General features: G+C 37.2%; 2 protein-coding genes across 2 annotated transcripts; both read right to left on the bottom strand.

Moving 5' to 3' along the window:
- Window positions 1–2,617: 2,617 nt before the first annotated feature.
- LOC107036875 lies at window positions 2,618–3,482 on the bottom strand. The gene is made up of 5 exons (XM_015255107.1): window positions 3,400–3,482; window positions 3,263–3,338; window positions 3,119–3,153; window positions 2,929–3,046; window positions 2,618–2,864 (listed from the first exon to the last, which is right to left on the bottom strand). Exons 1-5 carry the CDS (start codon window positions 3,445–3,447, stop codon window positions 2,770–2,772), a joined length of 372 nt encoding a protein of 123 aa, XP_015110593.1. The 5' UTR covers window positions 3,448–3,482; the 3' UTR covers window positions 2,618–2,769.
- A 202-nt stretch (window positions 3,483–3,684) lies between these two features.
- On the bottom strand, window positions 3,685–5,659 carry LOC107036885. The gene is made up of 5 exons (XM_015255119.1): window positions 5,524–5,659; window positions 5,385–5,457; window positions 5,068–5,102; window positions 4,847–4,961; window positions 3,685–3,827 (listed from the first exon to the last, which is right to left on the bottom strand). The coding sequence occupies exons 1-5, from the start codon at window positions 5,569–5,571 to the stop codon at window positions 3,733–3,735; spliced, it is 366 nt and encodes a 121-aa protein (XP_015110605.1). The 5' UTR covers window positions 5,572–5,659; the 3' UTR covers window positions 3,685–3,732.
- Between the last annotated feature and the right edge of the window lie 12,293 nt (window positions 5,660–17,952).

Below are 17,952 nucleotides of genomic sequence, written 5' to 3'. Positions count from 1 at the left end.
ACCGACTTTCCCCCGGAAAAATCCAAGATCCGACACTTTGACCTCCGGTGAAAAGAAAATTTTTTCATTTTTCACTTTTTCCACATACTTTTGATAGTTCTGAATAGCCCGTCGCTTAAATAGTTGGAATCAACGTTCACCCGGCTAAAAAATTCGATTTTGGCGAAAATCCACTTGCCCCGGAAAACCCGAAAATCTGACCCTTTGGCTGGGGCCAAAAAAAACGGTTTCTCAGTTTTCACTTTTTCCACATACTTTTGACAGTTCTGACTAGCCCGGCGCTTAAATAGTTGGAATCAACGTTCACCCGGCTAAAAAATTCGATTTTGGCGAAAAATCCAAGATCTGACACTTTCACCCTTGTGACCCTTGGACCGACTTTCCCCCCGGAAAAATCCAAGATCCGACACTTTGACCTCCGGTGAAAAAAAAAATTTGAAAAAAAAATGTTTTCCTCAGGTATAAAATAGCCAAAGTACTGGGACAACCTTAATTTTTCTCTTCATTTAAATCATACTCATAGATCTCGCAGCCGATGACGAAATACATTGTCACTCCACGGCAGAGAGTAGTCTTCAATAAAAAAAATAGAATATGCAAATCTGGTTTTTGTAAGGGACTACGTTCCATAAAACATTTTCAATACAAAAATAACCTTAAGCAATCCTGAATTTTTATGTTGCATATTTCGGGTAAATATCTCGGGGGGAATGTACAACTGGATAAATCGAAACATTTCCAAACTAAGCCCCTGGAATTGTTTTACATGAATCATTTCCTCCTCACCAATCCGAAACTTGAAGGAATTCACTGAAAAAACTCTAATATGTTTCGATCACACGTGAAAAACCATTTGATTTGAGCTGATGCATTTTTCAGGCATTCGCACGCTATTAATCATCGACAGGTATTATCGATTAACGAGCGTGAAGTGTCAGGGGTAGCACCCGACGAGCCATAAATATGGTATATCGTGCCGTATATAATCCGGTATCGGGTATAACCCAAAAATATACATACGCATTTTATATCTCTACGTGTGTATGCAGAGGTCAGGGGGAATTTTTTTGCTCCCCACTCGCACTACTACTAGTCTCGATGAAAAACAGTCGTCAAGAGTCCTGGGATTACCTTTTAAAAATGCATAGCCACCCCTACCGCCACCCCTCTCGCCGAAAAAAAACCTCTTTTATGCCCCAGAAGTTTTCTCCCGAAGGCAATTTATTGAGATAGCAAGTTCTGCCGAGCCGCTCTCTAACGAAAATAAAAATGTTATAGCGTTTTTCATGCATTAAATCACGTTAAATCACTCGTTTAACATCAGCATAAGTGACCCATTTATTGCATCTTGGGTATACCAACTCCAGGCTGTGGAATTTAAATTTTTAAATCTGCTTTTTTTGAAAATTCCAAGTAGACTGGTTGAACGCGTGTGCACACTGGTAGAATGGATTAATTATTGCCCCGAAATTGATTCGATTGAAACCTGGGGTCTATTCAGTCTCTTCAAATGTGCAGTCGTTGATAATTAACAAATGCACATTTAAAGCCTTTTGTTTGACATAATTTGTACTTTTCAAATGAGCCATTCGTTAACTATTGATGAATATTCGTTTGATCGTATTCAACTCTACCATTTGCTAATAGTTAACGAACCTTATTTATAATAAATGAATCATCCGATCAGTGCACCGATAAAAAAAAGTTACTTTCGCGGAATCCTTTTTTGGGAGAAGAATTAATTTTTTTAGAAACGATTTTTTAGACATTTTCTTTCGTAAAATTATTTGGAGTAATTCTACCTATTAATAATTGTCAGTGGAGTTCATTCAGGGTCGTATATAGCATAATCATCCCATAATTCAACACAATGGTAATATTTAGAGAAAGACTTGGACCAGCTGGGAATATGCTCCTAAAAAAATAAATTCTTCTCCCAAGAAAATAATTCCTTGGCGAAATTAATTTTTTTTTCATAATTTTTTTGCAATCTTGAGTGTACAAGTGGAAGAGCAAATACTTCTGACGATTAAATTATGCACCAAGGATTGTAGGCGTTCTCCTAATTGGATTGTTTGAAGAGATGCAGTTTTTTACGATTGGTGTATAACACCTGCCACTGCAGAGATGGATGAGAATGCGGATGTAATAAAATTCTGTGAACGAAAAAAAAACGTTTTCTATGCTTTATTAATATAATAGTAATAATAATATTAGTAATAATAATATTGCTCTTTGTATTCATCTTAAACTAATTTTCATATTTACTTTTCATGTATAATTGACCATTTCAATCTTCCAATATTTCACAATTTATTATGTATAGTTGACAAATTCCGGGGATTTCCCATGACCCGGTAATTAACAAAATTGCACTGTATTGAATTCCATCGTAAGGCAAGTGATCAACAACGGAGTGTTACATATGTTTTCTCAAAGAGTCGCGTGCTATATGAATACAGCGCAGACTACATTATCAGATAGGTCAATAGATAAGCTGACATTTTAGTGGCAGAAGGAAGAATGTACGCAGTTCGTACACGGAGAGAAATTCTTTAGAAAAATTTAAAAGCGAATACTAAAAAAATCACAATTGACCGTCTGTGAAAAATCCGAGTGCTGTTAAGGTAAAATCTCTAAGGCTTTCTGGTAAAATTTCTAGTGATTTCAGTGAAAAATTCATTTAATTACTTCGCGCCCTTTTGCCCGTGCTATCACTACAATTTTTCGAGAGTAGTAATTTTGACATTCTTTGATTGAAACTCGTTATCACATTTTTTCGAACAACAGCTTTGCGTTTTCATTGTTGTTCAAGCACTTGAGGTAATCTTCATATTTGTTGTCCGTGATTTGACTGTCCATTACTAAAAAATGGAAGAAGACATTATGAGAACATGCTCACGCATTGTCTGATTATGAATTTTCTACCTTCATCTGCGCACTGCTTATATCCACTAATAATTTTCAAAGCCCTCTCTGCATGTTCAGACTTGACGATGAAGAATTCATCTATTTTAGTCTTGTCAATGACGCCTTCCTCATTGATCTGCAAAATGATATTTTTTAAATACTTCAATAAAAAATTGAAAGTCTCAATAGTTTAAATTTTGATACATACGAAGCCCCGTCGCTCCAACTCACGCACGTAGGGCTCTTCTCGACGAAAATGAATGCAATGAAATAAACGAAATACTTAGTTAATTAGGCTCAATAAATTGTAAATAACACTTGATATTTTTATTGACATGACTGATGGACGTACGGTGTTGCGAGGGTGTGTTGTAGCGCGGTGGCCCACGGCAAATGATGGGTGGTCGTGCATCAACGAAAGCGCCAATCTACACTCAAATTATCCCAAATAAATCCTCAGTATAAATTTAATAATACAATTCAACTTACCCATGCAATACCGCAGACGAGAATGAAGACGAATAGTTTAGTTATCATTATATCCCACAATTGATAACCCAAGTGTTCGAGAACGCAGGTGCGCTAGGAACGAGAAATTACGCCTGTCTCAAGTGCCTAATGCAGTCAGAGTTTTTGTGAAAATATAAGTTAATGGAGATAAACTCTAACACTGTCTTGTGAGCTGACAGCACAATTTCTCTTTCTCAAAACGTTCAATCAATTCTGGGGGCGAATAAGACAACATCTTCCTGAATTTCATTTTATTTTCTCATACATTCATTTATTTCATTTATGTATGGAAGAAAGTTACTTATTGGGAGATCAATTCCGCGGAGAGTACAACATTTGGACATTCTCGTTGCTGTCTACACACTGAATGTATGCGTCAAGGTTACCATTGCGTCCTTCGGCGATCACTATTGAAGAATCGAGGAGAATTAGTATTAGAGTATGATTCGCATGCTTGACAAAAGTATAATTACATTACAGTATTACATTATTAATTACAGTTTTATTAGTATAATTTAATAACCATGTCCTGATTTTTTCAAGTAAAGATATGAGTATTCCACATGAAGAGAAAAGTTGGATAAAAATTACGTAGAAAATCGTGGCAAATTTTACCGTGCGAAAGGTAATCGTGGAGCGGGTTGTAATGCAATAAAAAATACATATCGGCAGACGACGCACTGATAGAATGATTCATTTATTCCAAACGAGATTCGTTAACTATTAACGAATGGTAGAGTTGAATATGACTAAATAAATATTTGTCAATAGTTAATGGTGAGACCACATAGACCCTAGCCCCCAACCAAATCAATTTGTTAACAATAACTAATTCTTTTGAATCAGTGCGTTTCGCGATGCGTTCGATAAAAAAACATATCAGTAGCGAAGTGGTAAAGCAGTTTAAGTCGACGTGTCTATTAGTTGAGTTTTTGAAGAATACCTCCGAATCTAAAGGTGTTAATGGAATTTTCGTAATAACCTTTTTTCTAGAGAAAATTGAGTGCTACAAAAAAGGTCTTAATAGACATTTAGCTATCTTCCTTCAGTTTCGACATATTCACTAAAAACTGGCCAATAGTTAAAATCGACTTAAACCGTTTTACCACTTCGCTACTGATATCTATGAATGCAATAATTATATCCTCCTGTATAGTAAAGTTTCTCACACCGGTAGGGTATTTTTTCTTGCACTCATCTGAAGGTCAGTGGGACGAATGGAAGTGAAATTTTACCGAAGGCGTTGGATCAAAAATCATTCTCCATTACAGAAAAATTATACGCAATTACGAGCAATCATTCACATTCACTGGGATAATTTTCTACAGAATGCAGGGTAAATTTTACAGTTTCGGCACAAATTACCGTCTCGTTCAGTAAATTTCGCGTAAGTTACGATGAACCATGATAAATAAATAAATATTACCTTTGTCTACGCAGTGTTTTAATCCCCCAATGATTTCCGGCAAATTCTCTCGATGCGTCCAAGTTGCAAACTCTTCGTCTATCTTATCCTTCACGAATTCGTTTTTGTCGTTCACCTGTTGATGAATTTATCCGGAAACCGTTCATCAAATTGAATGAAATGTATACTTTATAAATTTAGTAAGTTACTCCGTTCAGTACGATCTTTACTCAAATACTTACGAATCCATGTCTCAGCAACTCTTCCACAAGATAACCTACAACATTATATGCACATGAAAAATTAACGATTAATCATGAGATTCTCTTACGAAATCAATGTCTTCTGAAAAATTTAAGTAGAAAAACGTCCTCTGGATTAAATATTTAAGCGCTTCATGTGAATTATTGTAATTGAGAACTCGACAAATAACGATGTAAACATGTCACTTATATATATTATATGTATATTTTTGTGACGTTTTTCTAGCAGAATAAACCGAATGGTTTGAAATCTATAAAAAAATCATGAAATTCGTGAAAAATCGTGCCGTACGTACTGTTTTGTGATGAGGGCCAGCGCAGGTGACTTCTAAAAACTTGAGGGCGCTTCCCATCAACAAAATCGCCATTCTAAATTCAAAAATATCATCAAGACTGAATTTCCAGGGAGAAACTGATAACATTAATGAAACTTACCAACAAGGCAACACTAATGAAGATCAAAATATATATTTTTGCTGCCATTTCAATCCGTGAATGGCGGCTCAACTGCTCCGGAACTCGCGAAACTACACTGTATGAGTTGAATCTATCTGGTGGGAGGTACTGTGTCTCTCAGGATTGACTGTTATGTTACTGACAATTTCAAAATAGTTTCATTAGTTAATTCTGTTTTCCCCTCAGCTTGTGATGAGTGAAGCGAGTGGTGGAATTCAACTTGTAATAGATTGCTGAAATAGTGGGGCTATGAAGCTTTTTATCAAAAATTTATCTTCAAATGACGTAGACGATAATTTTAATGATACACTGAGAGAAAAATATGATTCTTCTGACTATATTCCATCACCATCGCACTATAGTCAAAAAGTCCTCAATAATTTCTCATGGGTTACGGTAACTATGGCCGGAGAAGTGATTACTACAATGGAATATAGTCATTGCTACTATTTTATAGTTCTCCTCACGATAGATTTGTCGTGGTTACTTTTGAACTTTGGTTAGTTTAACTGCATTTTGATTTGCAAAAATTACGCTAAATTACTATAATGTTAGGTGCCGCATACAAAAATAAATCGTATCGTTCACCAAAACTGCCTCAACTGTTTTCTTATAGTAAATTGAACTTCAGATTTTTCTCTCAGTGTAGTTGTTTATTTTTAATCCAATGTACTAAATACTTATCGCAGCCCCATTAATCTCTTTCATTAGCCTTCTGACCAATAGTTGGGCCATTTGAGAATAACAATTTCCAAGTGGAATCTCCTTCTGATTTATCACGAATGATTAATTTCTGTCCTCCGATTTCAGTCAAAGACTGGTATGTGCAGGGTTATGAAAGAAATAAATGGGAATTTCATATCTTTTTTTTTCTTCTTCTCCGTCTATCTTCACATACACTTTGATATAAAGAGGAAGCACCTTAGAATCACGAAGGATCCGCTTGTTTTCACTCGTGGATGATTTTCAGTTGGAAACGAGCGTTTGAAAATAATATACGAACGGTTGATCAAAGTGATTTTAATGACTGTCAAAGGAACTTGTGAATTTCTTTTTAACTGAAAATAAAACTTCTGAGATGAAGTTTTCATTTCCTTCTTGAAGCCTGGAGGAACTACTGCGTGAGATATTATTACTTGTGTGACAATATTTCAACACTACACGTACATTATTAGATTTGAATATGTGGAATCTGTGGACAGATTTGAATAAATAATGGAATTCAACCGTAATTCTCATCTTCTGGAGGAATATTTTTCCAGTGAATATTTGATAAAAATAAATCAGTAGAAAAATTTACCCCTGGATTCAAAGCATTACTGATAAAAAATGCAGTGATTCTAGTAAAAATGATAATATTTTTAACCAAAAATATTGAGCTGTACAATTATTACATTCGAGGAGTAATTTTCTATAGAATATTTTTCTTCCATTCATAATTACAGAATGTTCCAAGAAATTGTGGAACGCTGGGAACGAGGAATAAATTCTCTGCAAATTTAAGACTTACGAAAACTGCAATTATTAAAATGGCATGAGGCAATTTGAAGCAGCCAAGACTTGAATCTTGGAGATTGAGCCTGTAAATTGTATTCTACTTACAATGAAGTGTATCGCAGAGCCAGATTTATTCTCACATCGTGTGTTTCCGCATTTGTTTTCAAAGATATTTATAGTTTTTTCATTTGAGCGTTTTTTCCGTCGGGGTATATACTCTCTTGGAATTTCGGTTGAAAATGTTTCTTATCTAAACGATTACCGATGCTAAAAAATACCGGCGAGAACATTTACTTAGGGATACATGAAGACTTGAAAATATTTACGAGCGCAGTTTAGCTCGGAAGGATGAATTTGTCCGATCCGGATGACTGCATATCGTCCTTATCTCCTTAAGAGAGGGAGTGAGAATGAGGTGGGGGNGGGGGGGGGGGCATTATTGGAGTCTAACTGGCACAAGTCCAAAATACCGAACACGTTAACAGTGCGACTGTGTGCGAGGGTGAAGGAAATAAAATGCTGGAAAAAATGGGAAAGAGTGAACGAAGAAAGAATGACGTAGGGTCGGATCACATATAGGTTTTGGTGGGTGCATTGTTCGATATCCCAAGCGAGAAGCCGCGGGCTTAATCGCTCGAGTTGACCGCGAAAAATATGGGCGGCCTCCGAAACGGCTCTGGCTTATCGAGAATTTATTTCACAACGTGACGACTACCTCTGGCGGTTTAGCGCTAGCTTTTTGACACTGAAATAATTTTCTTCATTGAGTGTATGTTTGTATTCTCTTTTTTCGGGGGATAATTAAAATTTAATTGAGAATACAATAGTTGATGGATTGAAATGAGAGAGATTTATGCATGGAAAATAGCAAAGTTAATTGAAGAAATGAAATTGAGGTTGTATTCACTCCTTGACTTCGATTTTTGGATTCGGGAGTAATTCGATATTACGAGGTAACGTAATGATTTTGAAGTCTTAATTTCGAGTAACAAATTTACATCACCAGAAGTCGATTCCAATTTTTATATTACAGAGAAATTTATTATTCATTCATTTCACAACGTAACAGCTACCTCTGGCGGTTCAGCGCTGGCTTTTCGACACTGAAATAATTTCCTTCATTGAGTGTATGTTTGTATTCTCTTTTTTCGGGGGATAATTAAAATTTAATTGAGAATACAATAGTTGATGGATTGAAATGAGAGAGATTTATGCATGGAAAATAGCAAAGTTAATTGAAGAAATGAAATTGAGGTTGTATTCACTCCTTGACTTCGATTTTTGGATTCGGGAGTAATTCGATATTACGAGGTAACGTAATGATTTTGAAGTCTTAATTTCGAGTAACAAATTTACATCACCAGAAGTCGATTCCAATTTTTATATTACAGAGAAATTTATTATTCATTCATTTCACAACGTAACAGCTACCTCTGGCGGTTCAGCGCTGGCTTTTCGACATTGAAATAATTTCCTTCATTGAGTGTATGTTTGTATTCTCTTTTTTCGGGGGATAATTAAAATTTCATTGAGAACACAATAGTTGATGGATTGAAATGAGATAATTGAGCAAATGAAATTGAGGTTGTATTCACTCGTTAACTTCGATTTTGGCATTCGGCAGTAATTCGATATTACGAGGTAACTTGATGAAGTACTTTCTGTGGTGCAGAGAAAGTATGGGAATTTTACACGAATTATTGCAGAGCAATGTCAGACGATTTTATCGAAGGCTATTGCAGATTTTATTCATTTTTTTATTATTCGTTTATTTCACGACGTGACAACTACCTCTGGCGGTTCAGCGCTGACTTTTTGATACTGAAATAATTCCCTTCATTGAGTGTATGTATGCATTCTCGTTTTTCGGGGGATAATTAAAATTTCAAGGAGCACACAATATTTGATGGATTGAAATGAGAGAGTGACGCAATGAAATGAAATTGAGGTTGTGCTCACTCCACAAGAATTATTGCAGGTGTTGTCAGAAAATGTCGAAGGATGTTGCAGATTTTGCCAATTGGTCTCAGAGAATTCAGATCAATTTTTAAGGATGTTCTACACCCTTTCTGCCAAAATTCACGTTTTTTTAATTTTTCTGGCAAACTTATGATGGAATTGACGTGAAAAAATATAACGTTTTTGCGTTTTGTCATTATTTAATGACTGACGAAATTTTAAGGTGGTGCGAACATTTTCCTGCGTTTTCTCTAAACTTTTAAAAAGAATCACAAAACTGTAGAAAAAACGCATGAAAATTATCGCACCACTACACAACTTCGTGAGCCATTAAAGAATGACAAACCACAAAATCGTTATACTTTTTCACGTCACTCCCATCGATAATTTGCCAGAAAAATGAAAACAACGTCAATTTTGGCTAAAAGGGTGTCGACCATCCTTAAAAAAATCATTCAATTAAAAATAAAATTCTCTACATTGCCTTCAAAAAACTCATTTCTGTTAAAAATAATTTTCTCCCAAATTCGCGTAGAAAGTTCAAGTCCAACTCAAGGGATACTAACCAAATGAAAGTTCCGAGAGTAGTAGTTGGGATGTAGAAAATTGTGAGTGTGTGCTTGGGTGTGGAGAGTTGGTGAGAACTAACTCGAACGCGTCGCACGGCTTCCGGCGATGTGGCCAGACTCCAACTTTGCAATCAAGGCGCGGTCGTATCTCGCGTAGTTTCGCGCTCTACGAGGATGGAGAATTGAGACGGAAGATATAGCAGTATAGGAGAGAGGGAGAGAGAGAAAGGGGGTAAGCAAGGAGGGGGTGGGGGAATAAGGGCACAGTGGAGGATGAGGGCAAGCTCGGAAACCTCGCTCCGTGAAAATCGAGTAGTGCCGGGACGAATTGCACGGATAACTCTCGTGCGATTCTTGCGGTCGAATTACAAACATGGCCTTGCATGAACCTTCCACTAGAGTGGACTGCAGAAATACCGGTTCCGATATTGTCCTGTGGACACAGCGTTCTTGGAAAATTTGTGGGTTGAACGAAAATTTCTCATCCACAGCTTTGAAAAAAAAATGAGCCGTGTTGTTGAATTATTTCTCATCAAATTGCCATAATTAATTTCATGAAATATGGCGTTCTTTATCCGAATGTTGAGAACTTCTGATATGTCACGGACTGTTAGAAAATCACTCTTGAAATTTCCAGTGAAAAAACTTGAAATTTTTAACAACGACAAAGTTGCATGAAGTTTCTGTACATTTCTTCATTGACGAGTCATTTAATTTCTTGAATATTCAAGTACTTCTCCATTTTCGGGTCAATACGGCACTGAAAAACCTTGAAAATTTTGAAAATTCAAGCAACAAATATCCTGAATTCTCAATCTATTAAAAATTGAATTGTATGTGATGCTCAATTTTCACGATAAGTTTAGAAATTCAACCCTTCATTGAAAAATCAATGATTGTTTAACATGAAAAACTCAATTTTCTTGAATTATCAAGATGAATGAGAAATTTAGTGAAAGTTTTCATTTGAAATTGAATTCAACCTCACAACATCGAAAATTCAGATGTCTCTGTGACTGAAATTTCAACAAATTTCTAACAGTGCGGGGCGTCTTATTTTGATTTGAAAAAAAAATCAACTTTTACGATTATTATTCAATTGTTTCCCTCGTACAGAGGTCAGAAAAGTCAATGAATAGCATATAGCATCCCCCTATGTCTTAAAAACGTCTAAGATTGCCCGAATAATGCGTCGGGGATAATACCGGTCTTAAATAAAATTTTCAATACCCCAATGTCGATCTCTGTGCATCCGCTCCTGGGCAAATATAATCACAGCGTTGAAGTCCGCGATCATATAAAATCGACCTCAATATCCCCCACAAATTAATTCACTCACCGAAAGTATGCCTTTTGTTACAAAATCAATACGGTATTATGTGGGTAAATTTCGACATCAAGCAAATTATGATAAAAGTCGGCATATCCAAATTCGATTGTTGCATGAAATCTCATCAACATCGGCACTCATCCCCGGATGCAGCGAACTTAACCCTTTGAATTACGCAAAATTTGTACTCATTAAAAATGCAGCAAAGTGGCTTTTCCACACAACCCAAAACCAGATTGGAACCTGAGCTTCATTATTTATCGTTTCGATCCATTCATGTTGACTTTTAACTGAATAATAGATACACCGTTGAACTCGGCACTGTACGATTTCATTTGCCAACACAGTGGCAGTTTGAAAACGCGTAATTTTCTCTGGGTAGCAGTGGTCGAGATGCGAAAGGAGAATTTGTGTGAATGCCAGGAACTTTCTGAATAGGTTAGCCGCTTGGTTGTGAAATTTGTTACACGTTGATTAGTCCTGGGTATGAGTTGCAGAAGTAATATATGACTTTAGCCAACATATATTTACCAAAATGCCAAATTTACTGAAAATTAATGGGCCACATTAGGCTCAAGAATTTCTCCCATTACTTGTACCCTTCAGTTAATTTAATGAATAAGCTAACAAGGATTGAAGGATATATTGGAGTTGTTGGAAACCATTGAAGTGCCTCCGAGCTGCTCCAAACGGCGGATAAAACATTGTGTAAATAGAGACAATGATCCAATCGAGTTGTGAGTAGTTTCAGAAAGAGAAAGAACGTAAAAAAAGTCTGGCTAGCCTCCAGCACTCGACTAAGATTTACAGAAGCGCGTGTACACACCACTTTTACAAACTCTGTCCTGAAAAGCACACGTCTCGATCCATTACCTCAACTCTTATCGTCTTCGATCCACCCTTGTCCCTTTTTACAATATTACTTTTTTTTATCCACCGAGGAAATATTTATGCTCCGTTATTCTCGTTATGAACCGTTATTCTCGTCTCGCAGAGGAAAATAAGAGTACACTTTTTGTAGAAAACAGGGTCATAGTTGAAACAGTACTCATGGAAAAATAAATAAAAACCAATTATTTCAGGATTCTGATGGAGAACTGCGTTCTGTGGGAAAAGAATATCGTCTCCCTAATGAACATATAAATACTGATCTTTCATAACTACGAAAAAACTCGAACAATTGGTTTCATCGAGTGGACCGGAGTGCTATTGCTCGGAGGTCTATGAGATGGATATTTCCCAATGGTTTTTTCATCCTCTTTTTATGGGAAAAGATAAACATACGCCCGGATATCATAATGCTATGAATGTTTCCATCCCTCTTATTCCAGAACTGCAATATTCTGCGACAACATTAGAGTTTTTTCCTCACAGAAGATATATCTCCGTTTTTATGAACATATAAAGAGTGACATTTTACAACTGGAGAAAAAACGGGTGGAAAAAAATAATTAACATTTCTTGAAGAGATACGCGATAAATATTTGGAAGCGGTCTTCTACGCCCCCCGTTCTGCACACACACACACACACACACACACACAATTATGTATGAGTAGCCTTCCGGTATGCAATATGGGGGCTTTAAAAAGCTCGGGTCGAGCCCCCCGGGTAGATAAACAGCGTGGGGCAAACTTGAGACTTTACGATCACCACTTATTTTCATAGTTTTGATATTTTCCCCAGAATATACTGTTGAGGAGAAAGCTTCACAGATAAAACGAGGGAGAGACCGCAGGATTCCACTATATGTACATCGCTATTTTATTTTCCAAAAGTTGGTCCCGATGTACTACTGGCAAGCGAATAAAAAAGGAAAAAAGATTGAAAATAAAGTACAAAAATTCGAGAGAGTTACACTGAAAATTGTGAGCAACATACTTTTCATTCACTCTTGTGTAGATCGTTAAAACTCATGATACAGAGCGTGTCCTGTGCCAAGTTTTTATTACACATGAAATGTGACATTCGCGCGACTCGTTATCCTCAAATATTTGCCGATCTAACTCGGAGTATCGACTATTGTAAACTGTCGGCATTCTTCAATCTGACAAGTTACACAAACGGTGATCACTCGAGAGTGAAACTCAATAGTCACTGAAACCTATATACAGTATCCTGGAATTGGAATGTCTAAAGAGACGGAACTGATGGAAAATAAAGTATCAATATTATTAAAAATGATAGAAATATGAGAAGAAATGAGAACAAAAGCTATTGAAAGTCTTCAACTGGGCGGAATTGTGATTGGCAGAATTGCTATCCTGAATTTAATTGGAAAGTTTGCAATGGTACCAGAAAAAGGGAGAGAGTGAGAGAGAAAGTCGATGACAGTTAAAGCGACAAAAGGAGAGTCTAGAGTTGAGCAAAAAATAATGAAATAAGTGCTTCTCGAGTTCATCACAAATAGAATTAAACAATTTTCCACTGATGTTTTTATTTAGCAGTTGCATGGGATTTCCAGCGGTATAACACACAACTGCGTTAAAAAAACAAGTAGCAGAGAAAAATTCTCTATTTTATCGGTCACAATAGTGGCAAAAGCCACCATAAAACCGTAGGAAACAAGTGGCAATGAAAGGGAGCGTCATAAGAAAGAAAAACGTAACTTCAAACCAAGTCGGGGAAAAAAGAATAGAATAACAAGCAACAAAAACAACACGAAGGCCATTCCAACAGACATTGTTGTGTGACGGAACTTTGGAGCTTGTGGCGTTCCTTTAGTGCACTCGAGGGGGTAAACAGACGTAGTGGAGAAAGGAAAAAGAAAGCGAAAATAAAACAATGAGGAAGGAGGAATAAATAAGGGCAACAGGAAGGGAGATTAGACGCAAAGTCATGTAATTTAAAGTGTTTGGAAGACATCAGTGCATGGAGCCACTCAGCATTGGCGTTACTTTTCTCAATTATTGAGACATTTTTGTTCTTTTGTCTTCACTGGACCCAGATATTCTCATCCTCCCGAGCAGCATGACGTCTCGTCTAAGGGGTTGGGAGTAACAATAAAAAATGTGTCTTTTCTCTTTTGTCCACCTTGTCCTTTGTCTCTGCTCTCTTGTCCCGAATCTTCCAACGCAAGCATTCGTCGGCAAAAAACCGTGCAATAAATCCCAGTGGCGAATGACTCTTTTCCTCTCCCCCTGCGGCGTTTTGGTCTGGTTATCCTGGTGGCAACCCACGGAATAGGGGTGTGCTGAGAGAGAGAAAGAGGCTAACGTCTCTCAACGACGAAATATTACCCCTGCTACCACGAAGAAGGATATTCCCGAATAATTTCGTGACGTACGAGTTTACGTTCACTCCGGGAGTTTCCGGAGACATTTCCAAAGTATATACTATCCCCAACCACTTCTTCGTCCACTTATTTCCTGTACAAACATTCAATGTTGGGGAAAATCCCCCCTGGGGGGCACGGTGTCGAGTTCCATCTCGGACTCATAATTCGAGATTTGGTAATGAATGCCACACGCAGGGAAGATTTATTCAAAGTGTTCCAGGGAATTCCCCTTTCAAGAAAATTCAGGGCAAGTGGTTCCCATGGCCTAATCTAAAGTTAATTCAGCCACTGCAACCGGAAACTTTCGGTTTTCCCGTTCAGAATATGTATTTTCTTCCCGAAAATGGTTGAGAACGGTCCGACAACCGATCTAAGTAGCGCCGAAATCCTCCCACATGAGCCATCACCTGATTTCTTTAAAAAAATAATGTTGTTAACTCAGTGACAGCCCCGCGGAGTGCAACTTGCTAGTGCAATACCAACTATGCACCTTGTGATAAATTAATTATTCTCCTCCTTGGCTATCTCCCTTTCGCCCCGCAGAGAGTGGGAGCTAGAAGCACCTTCACCAAGTTTCCAAATTCACACAACTTCAATTTCCATGGGAAACTACCGCCTCAACAACAATTATAATTTTGCGTTCTGTCGATTGCCAAATGGTCCTTGTGTGTCGTATAAACCGCATAATTCAATGATGTCTCATCATTGTTGTCATTTTATAATCATTATCCTCGATTTGTGTTTATTCAGAGAATTAAATTTCAATTAATCTCATAACAACGACTCATTGATTGATTCTCTTCTACTCACCCATCAGGATTTTATCATCTCGTCCCATTTTTTCTCCAATAGTTGTCTTTGTTATGATGCACAACTCACTCACAATATCTACAAGTTCACAATGCACCAGTCGATAATTTTATTTTACGCACATGATCGGAGGGGGGGACTGATCCGTCTAAAAAAACAAGGAATTGACAAAAAAATGAAAAATAAAAGTAAGGAGACGAGTAAATATAAAAGTCAATTTCCCGATTTGGAACTGGTTCAGAGCCGTCACAATTTTCTGAATCTATTACATCTTCATTTCGTGATGAAATTAAAATGCACTTTTTCGACGGCAGATAAAGTTCAGCAGAAGCAGCGCAGGAGACCTTGCGCGCCGGGAACCGGGCGGTGACTGAATCCGTTGAATTTTCCTCTCACCTCCTACGCTATCAACCCCCTCTCCCCCTCGTAGCATCCTAACTCACCCCTCTGCCAACGCATTCGCATGTCTCCATTCCGCGAATAAGATCGTGTTCAGTGCTTGAACTCTCCACAATAATGTATTTTCTCAAGCCGTATCATTTAACTTCAGTTCAACTCCTGGAAACCGTCAACTGCGTAATGAGCATGAATACCACGCCCCTCAACGCTCTTTCAAGGACCACTGTTTTGGGGAATTATTAACAAGCATTAGCGCATAAAGCTATTGACAATTGTCCTCAGTTTTTGGGGGAGTTTGTCTCGCATTCTACATTTTCCAGGAGACGAGAGTTTGTAAGAGGGATTAACGGTGTGCGCGCGCATCAAACCTGGAAAACAATGGACAATTAATGCGCACAATATTCCACCGCGGAGATTCCTCCGTTAGTCCATGGAAATTCCGGCTTGAACACCTCTTCAGTATTAAGGCATGCATGCTGAGATCCTTCGCTCCAGTGGGGATCAATTAAAAAGTACAATTTTTCGGATTATTTGGATTCTCTGGGATGAATGCAAATGGGGGGAGTGAGATATTTCTAAGCATGTCATTTGGGAGCGGAGAATTTATCATTCTGCAGGATGGCCCCCTGGACTATGTTGCCACCACCGTTATGGAGATGAATGAAAAAATGAAAAACCTCCGACGAAAAAGTTGTAAATTGACTGACATAAAAGAGGAAAAATAGAGGGTTTTTAATGTTCAATAATTTGTTTTTATCATTTTTTATCTCATTCTTTTTGAATGACCCCATTTACAATTTTTTCATTAAATGTTTTTAATCATCATTTTTTTGTATTTACACATTTTCGGAGGAGCAATTTTTTTTTTTCATTTCTCTCTTTAGAAAGAGGTCTGAAAATGAGGTAGCGCTTTCGTTTCAGAACTTGACGTAATGTCGCTGAATAGAAAAAATTCCTTCCTTAAGAAATCTATTTTTGTGATGTTTGGAAAAATATTATGGAAAAATAAAAAAAATGCTATTCCACATTTACCGCTTTTACCCATGCATTCAATTATCATTATCAAGTCGAAGTGAAGAGATTCTTTTGGACGATACCTCGTGCCTCCGAGTGAGATATTTTTAAGCATGTCTTTTGGGAGCAGAGAATTCATCATTCTGCAGGATGGCCCCCTGGACTATATTATCACCACCGCTATGGAGATGAATGAAAAAATGAAAAACATCTGACGAAAAAGTTGTAAATTGACTGACATAAAAAGTGAAAAATAGGGAGTTTTTAATGTTTAACAATTTGTTTTTATTATTTTTTATCTCATACTTTTGGAATGATTCCATTTACAATTTTGCTTTTCAAAGCTTGTAACCATTTTTTTTGTTTTTTTCTATTTCTCTCTTAAAAATGAGGTCGGAAAATAATGTTATGCTTTCATTTCAGAACTTGACGTAATATCGTTGAATAGGAAAAATTCCTTGCATAAGAAGTCTATTTTGGATTTTCTTTGCTTAAGAAATTTATCATAAAAAATGCCACTCCTCATTTACCGCTTTTACCCATGCATGTAATTATCATTATCAAGTCGAAGAGAAGATGATTTTCTGGACGATACCGCGTGCCTCGTAATAAATGCTCCGCCACCCCCTCATTCACTCCTTTCATACAGCAAACCTCCTGTCGCTCAGTAAATCACTGTCAGAATTCACTTCACTGAGGTAGAAGTGCCCACGCCCTCCAAACAAGATCGAGAGAAATGAAGACGAAAAAAAGGCAACAGAAAGGCCAAGAGTTGTCAGCCCCTCAGCATTCATATTGCCAATTCCTTCTCTCCCCTTTCATTTTCATTTTTCCATTTATAATTTTTCCCCAAGTGCTGGAACAATGTTACCTGACGTTTAATCTTTTATTTCCATGGGGGTATAGAGCAATGAGAAATGGGAGACTTGACTGTGACAGACGAAGCAAAAGAAAGCCGATGCATGTCGTTGTGAATTTGAAAGGGAATATGACGAGAGAGTGCTTCTGAAAATTTTGACATAATGTCACTAACTATCGAAAACTCGAAACAATTCATTTGGTCATGTGGAGTGAAACTCAGTGGCAAGATAAAAAAGTATTTCAAGCTGGGGAGAATGAGAGTATAAAGTATTGAGACAAAAGAAAAATGAGAGGGGGCGGTTGTGGGTGGAGTTGAGAGGCAAGGTCAAGTGTCCAAGTAGAACAAGAAAGAGTTCTCTGAAAAACCGAGGTGAAGAGGTTGTGCGAAGCAATAGGCAGACAGAAAGAGAGTGGACAAAGCGAATGAGCTAGTGCGGCAGCTTGAATTGCAGGGTCTGCATGGGGTTCACCAAGCGATTTCAAATTCTCTATTAAAAAATAGATGAAATATCTTTGGTCAGCAAACATTAATGTGACTCAATTATTGTTTATAGAGAATTGACAATGAAAATTGGTGGACTGTTCTTCGCGAAAGATTCCATCTTCACACTTGGAAATTTTGTAATATCATTTCTCAAATTTTTTCTCAAATTTAAACGTAATAAAAGCGGACGTTAATTCCTTTTTAATGAC

This window comes from Diachasma alloeum, unplaced genomic scaffold (assembly GCF_001412515.2).
Source record: "Diachasma alloeum isolate Michigan unplaced genomic scaffold, Dall2.0 Dall_scaffold_00176, whole genome shotgun sequence".
Classification (NCBI taxonomy): Eukaryota; Metazoa; Arthropoda; class Insecta; order Hymenoptera; family Braconidae; genus Diachasma; species Diachasma alloeum.
This window is presented reverse-complemented; position numbering and strand designations above follow the sequence as displayed.